Source organism: Arvicola amphibius, chromosome 18 (genome assembly GCF_903992535.2).
Source record: "Arvicola amphibius chromosome 18, mArvAmp1.2, whole genome shotgun sequence".
Lineage (NCBI taxonomy): Eukaryota > Metazoa > Chordata > Mammalia > Rodentia > Cricetidae > Arvicola > Arvicola amphibius.
This window is the reverse complement of record NC_052064.1, coordinates 21,762,740-21,775,046: the sequence shown is the minus strand read 5'-3', so window position 1 is coordinate 21,775,046 and position 12,307 is coordinate 21,762,740. Positions and strand designations below refer to the sequence as shown.

General features: G+C 42.5%; 1 protein-coding gene across 1 annotated transcript; it reads right to left on the bottom strand.

Annotated features, from left to right (window-relative positions):
• Nucleotides 1–3,960: 3,960 nt before the first annotated feature.
• On the bottom strand, nucleotides 3,961–4,455 carry LOC119803843 (60S ribosomal protein L27a-like). Its single transcript, XM_038315274.1, has one exon. The coding sequence runs from the start codon at nucleotides 4,448–4,450 to the stop codon at nucleotides 4,004–4,006; it is 447 nt and encodes a 148-aa protein (XP_038171202.1). The 5' UTR covers nucleotides 4,451–4,455; the 3' UTR covers nucleotides 3,961–4,003.
• Nucleotides 4,456–12,307: the final 7,852 nt, after the last annotated feature.

Genomic DNA, 12,307 nt, shown 5'->3' with positions numbered 1-12,307 from the left:
TGAGGTGGATGTAGGTGCAGATAAATTTGGAAGTACATAATCTACATTGCTTTTCGAGAACTACCAATTAACAATAGCCATTTAAAGGTTTTAAGAAGTCCTACAGGGAGCTGGAGAGATGGCTCAGAGGTTGAGAGCATTGCCTGCTCTCCCAAAGGTCCTGAGTTCAATTCCCAGCAACCACATGGTGGCTCACAACCATCTGTAATGGGGTCTGGTGCCCTCTTCTGGCCTGCAGACATATAGGCAGAATATTGTATACACAATAAATAAATATTTAAAAAAAGAAGTCCTTCAGTAAAGACCTTCATTTCTCATTCAGCATTGGCTCTCTATAATTCTTCAGGCTGCCTATTTATACTTCCATAAATACCTTCTTAGGGATATCATCCTCAATATTCACATGGATGCGCTGTAACCTATAGAAGATGAGGAGACTGTCCCCAAGCCACAGAATGTGTTTCCATGTTGGAAAAGACCTTAACAACTTTTGTGTTCTCAATACCCTGCATCCTCTGTCCTTCTACTCTGCTTCGTATCCAAGCATAACTCTGCATTATGTAGCTCAGAAGCATGAGAAAAGTCTCTGAGTTTATCTTGAAGGAATTTTCTGGCTACTCATCCCTGGAGCCCCTACTCTTTCCTCTGTGCTCAGTTATGTTCCTGGCAACACTGCTTGGAACACTGCCTTCATGACCGTGTGCATGCTGGATCCCTGCCCACACACACCCATATACAATTTTTGAGTAATATTTCCTCTTAGAAAATCTGCTACACATCTACTTTTGTGCCTCTGATGCTGTTCCACCTACTGTCATCCCAGAAAACCATCTTCTCTAAGGCTGTGACATCCAGATACATTTAAGACTTTCCACGGGCTCCACAGAGTACCTGCTGCTTGTCATCATGGCCTGTGACCACTACCTTGCTATTTGTCAGCAACGCTGCTACCTGTGCACATGAGCCACAGGTTTTTCTTGATGCTTGTGAGAGCCTTCTGGGTATTCTGCCTCTTTAGGTTGTTGACAGAAATAGTCATTGCCATGAGACTGCCATTGTATGGCCACCAAGTATTCAGACACTTCACCTGCAAGGTCCTGAGTGTGCTGAAGCTGGCCTGTGGTGACACATCAGTCAGCAATGACTTTGTCCTTATGGGTGCCAGCCTTCTGTTGCCTCTACTCAAGTTCCTCATTTGCCTTTCCGACATGCCAATCCTGGTCACCTTCCTAAAGGTGCCCTCAGCCACCAGGCCCTGCAAATGCTTTTCCACTTGCTTGGAACACCTTGCTTTGGTCCTATTTTTCTATAGCATCATCGTGTTCATGTACGTAAAAACCTATGAACACAAAGGTCTATATCTCTAACATAGTCTTTACAGTCCAAGGCATTGTTGATGTGGGAGGGTCTTCTGTTTTAATAAAGAAACTGCCTTGGCCAGCCCTTAGGTGGGTGGAGTAGACAGAACAGGAAGAAGGAAGTGAGGTAGATGGCTCAGTCAGATGCCACACCTCTCCTAAATTAGTCAGACTGCCGTGCCTCTCCTCAGGGAGAGAGATGCGATGGAGCCAGCTACCAGGTCAGACATGCTGAATCTTTCCCGGTAAGACACCATTCATGGTGTTTCATAGATTATTAGATATGGGTTAGTCAAGATGTGAGTAAGAGCCTGAAAATAATGGGCCAGGCAGTATTTAAAAGAATACAATTTGTGTGTTGTTATTTCGGGGCATAAGCTAGCTGGTGGCCTGGAGCCGGGTGGCGGGAATGCGGCCCACAGCTCCACACTACACATTGTGGTCACACCCATGATGCAGGCAGTGATCTGCAAGGAAAGAGATCTTGACTTTCTGAGTCTCAGATGCCAATACCAATGCAGAATAAATTATAGAACTATTTGGATCTCCACTGCAGAGACACAGACTAAGTCTCACTAAAATTGTCAATGTGACTCCCCAATTCTTCTGTCCTGAACTTGTATGAGCCAGTGCCCAGCACCTTAATCTGATCTAATCTCAAGACTTCAGCCTTGGCCAGGTTCCTTCATCCACAACTATAATACCAGCATTTATGAGGCTAAGGCAGATTGATGGTTAAATTAATGTCATCCTGTGCTACATAGTATGACCAGTACCAAGAAAATAAATAGATAATAGAAATTAGTGTTGCTTTTCTTAATGTGTCGTCAGTGGGGCACTGGGAGTACCACTTTAAGAACTACTTAAGACTGCATCATTCCCTGACTGACAGTCACAAATGGCTCCTAACTACTCTCAAGATGAAAAAGATGCTCATCAGCAGGACCTCACAGATGTCTGCCTGCCTGCCTAGATCCCAGCCTTCCATAGCCACACACAATTGCCAAATGTGTGTTTCGATCTTCCCTAAACTCCCAACCCCACAAACTCTTCTTGTGAGGCAGTTATTTTCAGCCCTCACTCAAGAGCAGTTGAACTTTCGTTCCCCTTAGGCTCAAAGCCGTTTTCTCCTCTCATTAGCTCCCTCCTGTGTCCTTGGTTTCTGATGTTTTTTTTCTTTTTGCTCATTCCTTCTTTATTTCCTTCTTTTTTTTTTTTTTTTTTTTTTTTTTTTTTTTTTTTTTTTTTTTTTTTTGGTTTTTCGAGACAGGGTCTCTCTGTGGCTTTGGAGCCTGTCCTGGAACTAGCTCTTGTAGACCAGGCTGGTCTCGAACTCACAGAGATCCGCCTGCCTCTGCCTCCCGAGTGCTGGGATTAAAGGCGTGCGCCACCACCGCCCGGCTTATTTCCTTCTTTTTTTATTTTTCCATTCAAATATTTATACTTCCTTCCCTCCTCCCAATCCCCTACTGCTCCCCCACTCCTCCTCTTCCTTCCCCCTCCCTGCTTGAGAGGGGAAAGGAAGCCCTGCCCTGTGGGAAGTCCGCTACATCCAGGCCTAGCGAGCTGTGCATCCAGATAGACTAGGATCCTAAAAAGCCAGAACATGCCATAAAACAAGTCCCAGTGCCTTTACCAATGGCTTCTCAGTCAGCCCTCATTGTCAGCCACATTCAGAGAGTCTGGTTTGATCACATGCTCATTCAGACCTGGTCCAGCTGGATTTGGTGAGCTCCCATTAGAACAGGCACACTGTTTCAGTGGGTGGACCAACACCTCTCGGTCCAGACTTCCCTGCTCATGTTCTCCCTCCTGCCTTTCAGCTGGACCTTGGGAGCTCAGTCCATTGTTCTGATGAGGGTCTCTGTCTCTATCTCCATCTGTCTCCGGCCGAAGGAAGATTCTATGGTGATATTCGAGAAAACCATGTGTGATAGTTGGGTAAGGACAGTTCAGGCACCTTCTCCTCTGCTGTTCAAGGACCTAGCTGGGGACATCCCCATGGACACCTAGGATCTCCTCTAGAGGCAAGTCTTTTGCCACCCCTAAAATGGATTCTTTTTTTTTTTTTGACAGTTTTGCAATTTTATGTCAGACATAGTGGTTTTATACTCCAAAACTTAAATGAACCCTTTGGTCAGTTCAACATTCCAAAAGTTTTACAGGTATAGACAGTTTTAAGACCAAGGCACTCTTAACAAAAGCTCTCATCTTTTGGACAGTTTAGACTTTGGGAAGTGAGGAAGTGGCACCTGTGACACCTCCTAAGGGATGTGGCCATAATACTGTACAGAGCAGGCTGGCCTCAAATCCAAGACCCACCTACCTCTGCTTCCAGAGTGCTAGGATTAAGGCATGTGTTGCCATGTTAGAATTTTTCTTTACATTTTCAACTAAAAGTAATGGTGCTCAGGGACATAGGAATTTATGGCTGCTGGAATCTAAGCCACTTGAGTACACACACATACAGGCGTGCGCTTTGAGATGACCACACTGGGACTGTATGAAATCCATACCTCACATCTTCCTAGGACCTATTAGACAGGTCCCAGCATACTAACAAGGACGAATAGAAACGAAACCGAAGAACCTACACTCAAACCACCTGGAAAATGTTAGCATTTAATTGGCCTCCCTGAATGGCTTCAAGCCACCAGAACACAGGCACCTCCAACACCCTTTATCTTCTCTTCAGCTCTTCTGCTGAAAAATTTGGCTTTCACGATGACAGGCTGCTTAGGAAGCTTTCCCTTCCCCAGAACTTTGTAGTAGCCCGATTGCACGATGTCAATGATGGGAGCAACTCCAGTCTTGTTCTTGGCAGCGTTGACCCGGGTCTGCTCACTGACCAGTGTCCACAGTTTATCCAGGTTGACAGTCGGGCAGAAGCTCTGGTTCCTCTTTAAGTGGTAATGCCTCATACCAACTTTCCCGAAGTAACCTGGATGATATTTGTCGAAGTTGATCCTGTGATGATGCATGCCTCCAGCGTTCCCGCGTCCTCCTGGATGCTTGCGGTGTTTACCGATGCGGCCATGGCCATGGCTCACGTGGCCCCGGAGTTTCCGGGTCTTCCTCAGTCTGGATGGCATGGCGGTGGCAGAAAGGAAAAGCTAAAATGGATTCTTTAATGTAGATATCTTCTTCCCTGCTCCTATCCTTCATCCATCCATCCATGCCCTTCCTCCATCTCCACCCTTCCCCTCCCCCAAGTTCTTGCCAGTCCTTCCCTTCTCCCTTCCCTCTTCCCCTCTCTCCTTCCCCCAACCACACTCCCACCCCTGCCCCCACGCTCATCCTCACAACTTTTGCCTGGAAATCTTGTTTGCTTCCAATTTCCAGGAGGATCTATATATGTTTTTCTTTGGGTTCACCTTGTTATTTGGCTTCTCTAGGGTTGTGAACTATAGGCTTAATGTCCATGGTTTATTGCTAGAGTTCACAAATGAGTGAGTACATACCAAATTCATTTTTTTGGGTCTGGGTTATTGAGATAGTCTTTTCTATTTCCATCCATTTGCATGCAAAATTCAAGATGTCATTGTTTTTTACTGCTGAGTAGTACTCTAATGCATATATATTCCACACATTCTTTATCCATTCTTCCATTGAGAAGCACCTAGGTTGTTTCCAGGTTCTGGCTATTACAAATAGTGCTGCTATGAACATAGTTGAACATATGCTTTTGTAGTATGATTGGGCATCTCTTGGGTATATTCCCAAGAATGGTATTGCTGGATCCTGAGGTAGGTTGATTCCCAATTTCCTGAGAAACTGCCACACTGATTTCCAAAGTGGTTGCACAAGTTTGCATTCTCACCAGCAATGGATGAGCGTTTCCCTTAGTCCACATCCTCTCCAGCATAGGCTATCATTGGTGGTTTGATTTTAGGCATTCTGACAGGTGTAAGATTGTATCTCAAAGTTGTTTTGAATTGCATTTACCTGATCACTAAGGAAGCTAGACATGACCTTAAGTGTCTTTTGGCCATTTGAACTTCTTCTGTTGAGAATTCTCTTTTCAGTTCAGTTCACTTTTAAACTGGGTTAATTAGAATTTTAATGTCTAGTTTCTTGAGTTCTTTATATATTTTGGAAATCAGACCTTTGTCTGATACAGGGTTGGTGAAGATCTTCTCCCAGTCAGTAGGATGCCTTTTTGTCTTAATGAGAGTGTCCTTTGCTTTACAGAAGCGTCTCAGTTTCAGGAGGTCCCATTTATTCATTGTTGCTCTCATTGTCTGTGCTACTGGGGTTTCTAATATTTTTTATGGCCAGATGATATTTTTAGGAATGTATTTTTATTGATTTTTTTGAGATCTACATTGCTCTTTACCCCCCTTTCTGTATTTTCCCTATCCCTTTCAACACTCTCCCAATGTCCCTATGATCACAATTTACTCAGGACATCCTGTCTTTCTCTACTTCCCATGTAGATTAGATCTATGTAAGTCCCTCCTAATGTCCTCATTGTTGTCTAAGTTCCCTGGGATTGTGGTTTGTAGGCTAGTTTTCTTTGCTTTATGTTTAAAACCCACCTATGAGTGAGTATATGTGTTAATTTTCTTTCTTTGTCTGGGTTAATTTTTTTGTCTGGATGACCTGTCCAGTGGTGAGAGGGGAACACTGAAGTTTCCACTATTAGTGTGTGGGATTTTATGTATGTTTTAAGCTTTAGAAGTGTTTCTTTTACATATGAGCGTGGCCTTATATTTGGGACATTGATGTTCAGTAATGAGATTTCTCTTGATGGATTTTTCTTATGACTAATATGAAATGACCTTCTTGTCTCTTCTGATCAATTTTAGCTTGAAGTCTATCTTGTTAGATATTAGGATGTCTACAGCCATTTGTTTCTTAGGTCCATTTGATTGGAATACTTTTTTCCAACCCTTTACTCTGAGACAATGTCTGTCTTTGAGGTTGAGATGTGTTTCTTTTATGCAGGAGGAGGATGGATTCTGTATCTGTATCTAATCTGTTAGCCTGTGTCTTTATATAGGTGAGTTGAGTCCATTTATATTAAGAGATATTAATGACCAGTGATTGCTCTCTCCTGTTAATTTAGTTTTCATTGTTGGTGATATTAATTTGTGCCTTTCCCCTTCTTTTGGATTTACTGCTATGAGACCATTAATTGTCTGTGTTTTTGTTGGTTAACCTAACTTTCTTCAGATGGAGTTTTCCTTTTAATATTTTATGTATGTCTGAGTTTGTGGCTAGGTACTGGTTAAATCTAGTTTTGTCCTAGAATATCTTGTTTTGTCCTTCTACGGTGATTGAAAGTTTTTTTGGGTATAGTAGTCTGGGCTGGCATCCGTGGTCTCTTAATGTCTGCAAGATGCTTGACCATGACCTTCTGGCTTTTATTGTCTTTAATGAGAAGTCAGGTGTAATTCTGATAGGTCTGCCTTTATATGGTACTTGGCCTTTTTCCTTTACAGCTCTTAATATTCTTTCTTTACTCTGTATGTTTAGTCTTTAGATTATTATGTGGTGAGGGGACCCAAAAAGATAAATATGGTAAGTACTACCTCATTAATGGATTCTAGCCATGAACAAAGGTCATTGAGCCTATAGTTTATGATCCTAGAGAAGCTAAATAACAAGGTGAATCCAAAGAAAAGCATATAGATCCTCCTTGGAAATTGGAAGCAGACAACATCACCAAGCAAAAGTTGGGTGCATGGGGATGGGGTTGGAGTGGAGGGAAGGGGAGAGAGGAAGAGAGAAGGGGGAAGGGGAGGATTAGGGAGATCTTAGGGACTGGGAGGGTTTAGATGGAGGAAGGGTGGATATGGGAGCAGGGAAGAAGATATCTTAATTAAGGGAGCCATTTTAGGGTTGGCAAGAGACTTGCCTCTAGAGGGCTTCCCAGGTTTCCAAGGGGATGTCCCTAGCTAGGTCCTTGGGCAGTAGAGGAAAGGGTGCCTGAACTGGCCTTGTCCCACAGTCACATTGATGAACATCTTGAATATCACCATAGAACCTTCATTGGGCAATGGATGGAGATAGAGACAGAGACCCACATTGGAGCACTGGACTGAGCTGCCAAGGCACAGATGAAGAGCAGAAGGAGGAAGAATATAAGAAAGGAAGGCAGGACTGCGAGGGGTGCGTCCTCCCATGGAGACTGTGGAACCGATCTAGTGGGAGCTCATCAAGGCCAGTTGGACTGGGTCTGAATGAGCATGTTATCAGACCAGACTCTCTGAACATGGCTGACAATGAGGGCGGACTGAGAAGCCAATGATAATGACACTGGATTTTAAGTAAAAAGTACACATATTTCTATGATGACACTGGATTTTGATTCTACTCCATGTACTTCCTTTTTGGGAGCCTAGTCTGTTTGGATGCACACCTTCCTAGGATGGAGGAGGGGCCTTGGACTTCCCACAAGGCAGGGTACCCTGACTTCTCTTAGGACTGGAGAGTGAGTGGGAGGGGGAGTGGGGAGAGGAGGAGGGAAATGGGAAGATGGGAGGAGGTGGAAATTTTAAATCAATCAATAAATAAATTTTAAAAAATAAAAAAATAAAATGTTCTGTCAGTCTTAAAAAACAAAACAAAATTTAGTTAATTACTTAAGAACAGCACATCCCCATACAGGCTGGTTTTGGGCAGAATATCAAGGAACATAGAGCTTGCAGACAGCTGTGAGCCTTGAGGTTACAGAACAAAGCTTGGGCCAGGCATTCGCTGATCTAAAATGCAAGCTGGAGCAGCCCCTCCTCCCAGAGTCAGAGCTCAGTCTTATCAGAGTAGGGCTGGCAGAAGCCAGAGAAGCTGGAAGCTGCAGAGGAGTTTCAGCAAAAAGCCACAAGCAGCAGTAAGTCAGCCACTTAGTAGGAGGGACTAAGCCACGTGGGCATAGGAGGAAGGAAATTGTAAAGTTGTCTTCCAGGAGGCCAACTAAATGGTGCGCAGCTGTGTGCCAGAGGGGAGGTAGTTAAGTTGCATAGAGGTAGTTCAGCTGTGTGTGGTGGGAGAGGCGGCAGGAGAGACCCAGCAATAGTGAGGATTCTGGCCGTATGGTCACCAATTTGTTGCTGTACAAAGAGTTCCTAAGTAGTCCAGAATAGAGATAACAAAGGTTTACTCATCTGGAAATAAACTAACAGAAAATAATAGCAATCCAGAGCCTTCTGTGAGCAATGGGAATGGGAACCAAATCCAACAGCCAAAGAGGCTTTGTCTGTATTTATTGTACATGAAACTATGCCCAAGGTGGGCAGGTATCTTAAAAGCTATTGACTGAAGGAGTTCGCAAGTACAGGCTACCTCTGTTGCACATATTTTTTACACCACAGTAGATGGTAGTAGTATCTCTACCCATCCAAGAAATCGCCTGATGTCCACAGTCTTCCCTCTTCCTCACCCTTTTCTCAGATGGCAAATAGTAAAGGCAAATTGTATATTCTATCCCACATATGTCCTTCTCCCAACTATTTTATTTATCCCTGTCAATATTTCCTACTTTTATTTTTGACCCTCTCTCTCTCTCTCTGTCTTTCCACATGGCTGAGATTGCATCACCTTACACCCTAATGGAGCCCATAGGTCTGGAGCAAGGTGTCCCCTGCCTTCTTAAAAAGAATACCATCAGGGGCTGGAGAGTTGCTCAGAGGTTAAGAGCACTGCCTGCTCTTCCAAAGGTCCTGAGTTCAATTCCCAGCAACCATATGGTGGCTCATAACCATCTCTAATGGGGTCTGGTGCCCTCTTCTGGCCTGCAGGCATACACACAGACAGAATATTGTATACATAATAAATAAATATTTTTTAAAAAAGAATACCATCATTTCTTTGGTCCAAGGTCATATTTATTTAGAAATATCTAACATTACTAAAAAGGTGAAAAAGAAGAGTAGTTATCTGTAACCACACTGCCCAGAAAGGAAGCAACTATTAGTATCTCACCACAATTTTCCAGAATGTTCTAGACTTAAACATATATCCATAGGACAAATAATATTAAAAAATAAGATTAGGACAGAAGTGAATGCAATGTTTTATGGTCGGCATATTTACCCTCCCATTGATTACATCATGATAATTTCCTATAATCCAATATTTCTTTAAAAATGTTTTCTCATATCTATTGCATTTCACCATTGTACTGCACAGAAATTTATTTAAACATTTCTGTTCTACTTGAACATCAAGTTTGCAATGTTTTTGTAACTTGGATTAATGTATTTTGTGCTATAGGTAAAATTTGTACATATTACTCTTTAACTGTACCATATTTTTCTTATATCCTTGTGTGTATGTATGTTCACCTGTGGGTGTATGTGTATGTGAATGTATTGCATGTTTCCCAGGCTGATCTTAATCTTGCTTTGTGTTCGAGGTGTGCCTTCAACTTCTGATCTCCCTGTTTCTGTCTCCTAAGTGCTAGGATTGTAGGTATGCACCACCATGATATAGATGTGCCATTCATTTTTCTTAAACTAGATTCCTAGTGCTGGCAGTGAAGGATTAATAGATCTGACATTTAAGGACCCTGTTTCCAATTACTATATAAGAGGTTTATATTGATTTATTACCCCTCCAACTCCTTATTTAACAATATGCACAAGATCAAGAAAAGCTGATACACTAAGTGTAAGGGAAGATGATATCCTGTCAGAGATTGAATTAAAAGTAGCATAGCCAAACTGATGCCAGCCCTGACTCATGAATGCTCAGAAGATGTCTCTGAGCCCTGATAACTTCCCTTTCACCTCGGTTTGTATCAACTTCAGTGGCAGATTCAGTCCAGCATTGCTATCAATGCCTTGAGAAGAGTCCTATTTAGGAACCACCACTTGAGTAAAATTGAATCCTTGGCTACACCACAGAAAAATATTTCAGCAAAAGCCAAAGAGACATTGAGAGGGGAAGTCTGTACACCTTAAATAGGTACTAAATAGAGAGAGACACTGTGCTTAGGTGTCTTTACAAAAGATACATAAATACTTGTCACATATCTTAAAGGATGTAATTCATAGCTAAGCATAGTGGCATGAGCCTTTAATACCAGCACTTGGTGGTGTCTTTCTCCTGTGGTGGTTACAAGGCTTCTCTTCTGATTATGCCTACTCTCTATATATCTTTTCCAGTCTGGCTACATTCTGTTAAGCCATTGGCTGAAAGCAGCTTCTTTATTCATTAACCATCATAAGCAAAACATATACAAAGGGACTTCCCATACCACAGAGGCAGGCAGACTGCTGGTCAACATCGTGAGTTCCAGACAAGGCATAAGACCTTGTCTCAAAAAAGAATAAATAAAAATAATGTAATTTATAAGATTTAAAGATTTAGTATAAATTGAAAGTAGAAGTATATGATTTTAATATATATATATTGTTTTATGTATATTAATATTTGCCTGCTTATCTATATATTTATCCATATGTGTGCAGTGTCCATGGAGGTCGGAAAAAGGCATTGGGTCGCCTGGACCTGAGTTGTGAGCTGCCATGTGCATATGGATCCTCTGCACGAACAGTAAGTGCTCTTAACTGCTGAGCTAATATCCTTCCAGCTATTATTCTTCATCCTCAAGTATTTCCTTTGTAAATGAAATTGTAATGTGTATTATTTAGATTTAGAGATCAGTATGGTATGCTAACACAGTTGAATGCAAGGCACAGACACTCTGGCACTAATTAAATAGAATCGTTTATTGGGTTTTGGACAGTTTTTGTTCATTTATCATTTTCCCCAAGATTGGGTTTCTCTGTGTAACCACTCTGGCGGTCCCAAAACTTTCTTTGTAGAACAGTCTGGCCTCAAAGTCAGAGATTCACCTGCCTCTGCCTCCTGAGTGCTGGGATTGAAGGCATACACCCTTATTCCCCCATTGCCCATCTTGAGTTCTTGATCATTTTGAATATTCTCTTTGATATATCTTTGGGAAGATCTGCAGAAAACCTGTTGTTCTTTATCACTGTGTTGAAGTTTCTTTTTTAAAAAATATTTATTTATTCATTATGTATACAATATTCTGTGTGTATGTCTGCAGGCCAGAAGAGAGCACCAGACCCCATTACAGATGGCTGTGAGCCACCATGTGGTTGCTGGGAATTGAACTCAGGACCTTTGGAAGAGCAGGCAATGCTCTTAACCTCTGAGCCATCTCTCCAGCCTCGTGTTGAAGTTTCTTGAATCTTGGTGAGCCAGACATACCAATTAGACCTCAGGGGGCACAGCTTCTTTCACTTGCCCTCCTCCTTAATTTTCTCTCTTTCTAGTCTGTCTCACTGAGAGTCCCAGAGGAGACAAGAAGTTCCAATAGGGCAGAGAGAGGACATTTGTGGAGCTGTGGCCAGCAGTCAGCTAGCAGGAGGGCCAGACTGATGTTTTGCATTTAATCCAGTGACTGTACCTCAAGCAACTGCTGTCTCAACCCACGATTGCAACTCCACATTTGCCTGCAGCTGTTTGGCCCTTGGTCTCCAGCCTCACACTCATAGAGGCATGAGATAGGGATGCTGTGAAAGCGAGTAAGGAACTACATATCTAAGTCTCTATCCTTCTATAGAACTCAGGACAAAAGTTGAGGTGAAGTATTCAAAGACATTGACTAGCAACCTAATATGTTCTCATTGCTTGCATTCCCCCCAAAATGTGTCGTCCTTCTACTCAGCCCCCACTTAAGAACTCTTGCTACTTAGTTTCTCCCTACAACTTCTTGTCAGTTGATTGCTGATGCAGCCTCTTGACCCCAGGTTCATTCTATTTAATCAAAAACTACCATGCTTGCACCATTTTAGAAAGTAGTAGAAAAATGTAGCACACCTTTACAAAGTTAAAATAATATTCCACAACAGCAGACCACTGTTAGAGCTCGGGTCTACCTCACTATGATGGGGATGATGTGTAAATGGAGACTGCACTTGCTTCCTGACCACCCAAACGTGAATAATCACACAAAACAATGTTAATTACAACACCTA

What these genes read in the sequence shown, in the direction of transcription:
- LOC119803843 (XM_038315274.1), bottom strand. Translation starts at nt 4,450, where the DNA reads ATGCCATCCAGACTGAGGAAGACCCGGAAACTCCGGGGCCACGTGAGC.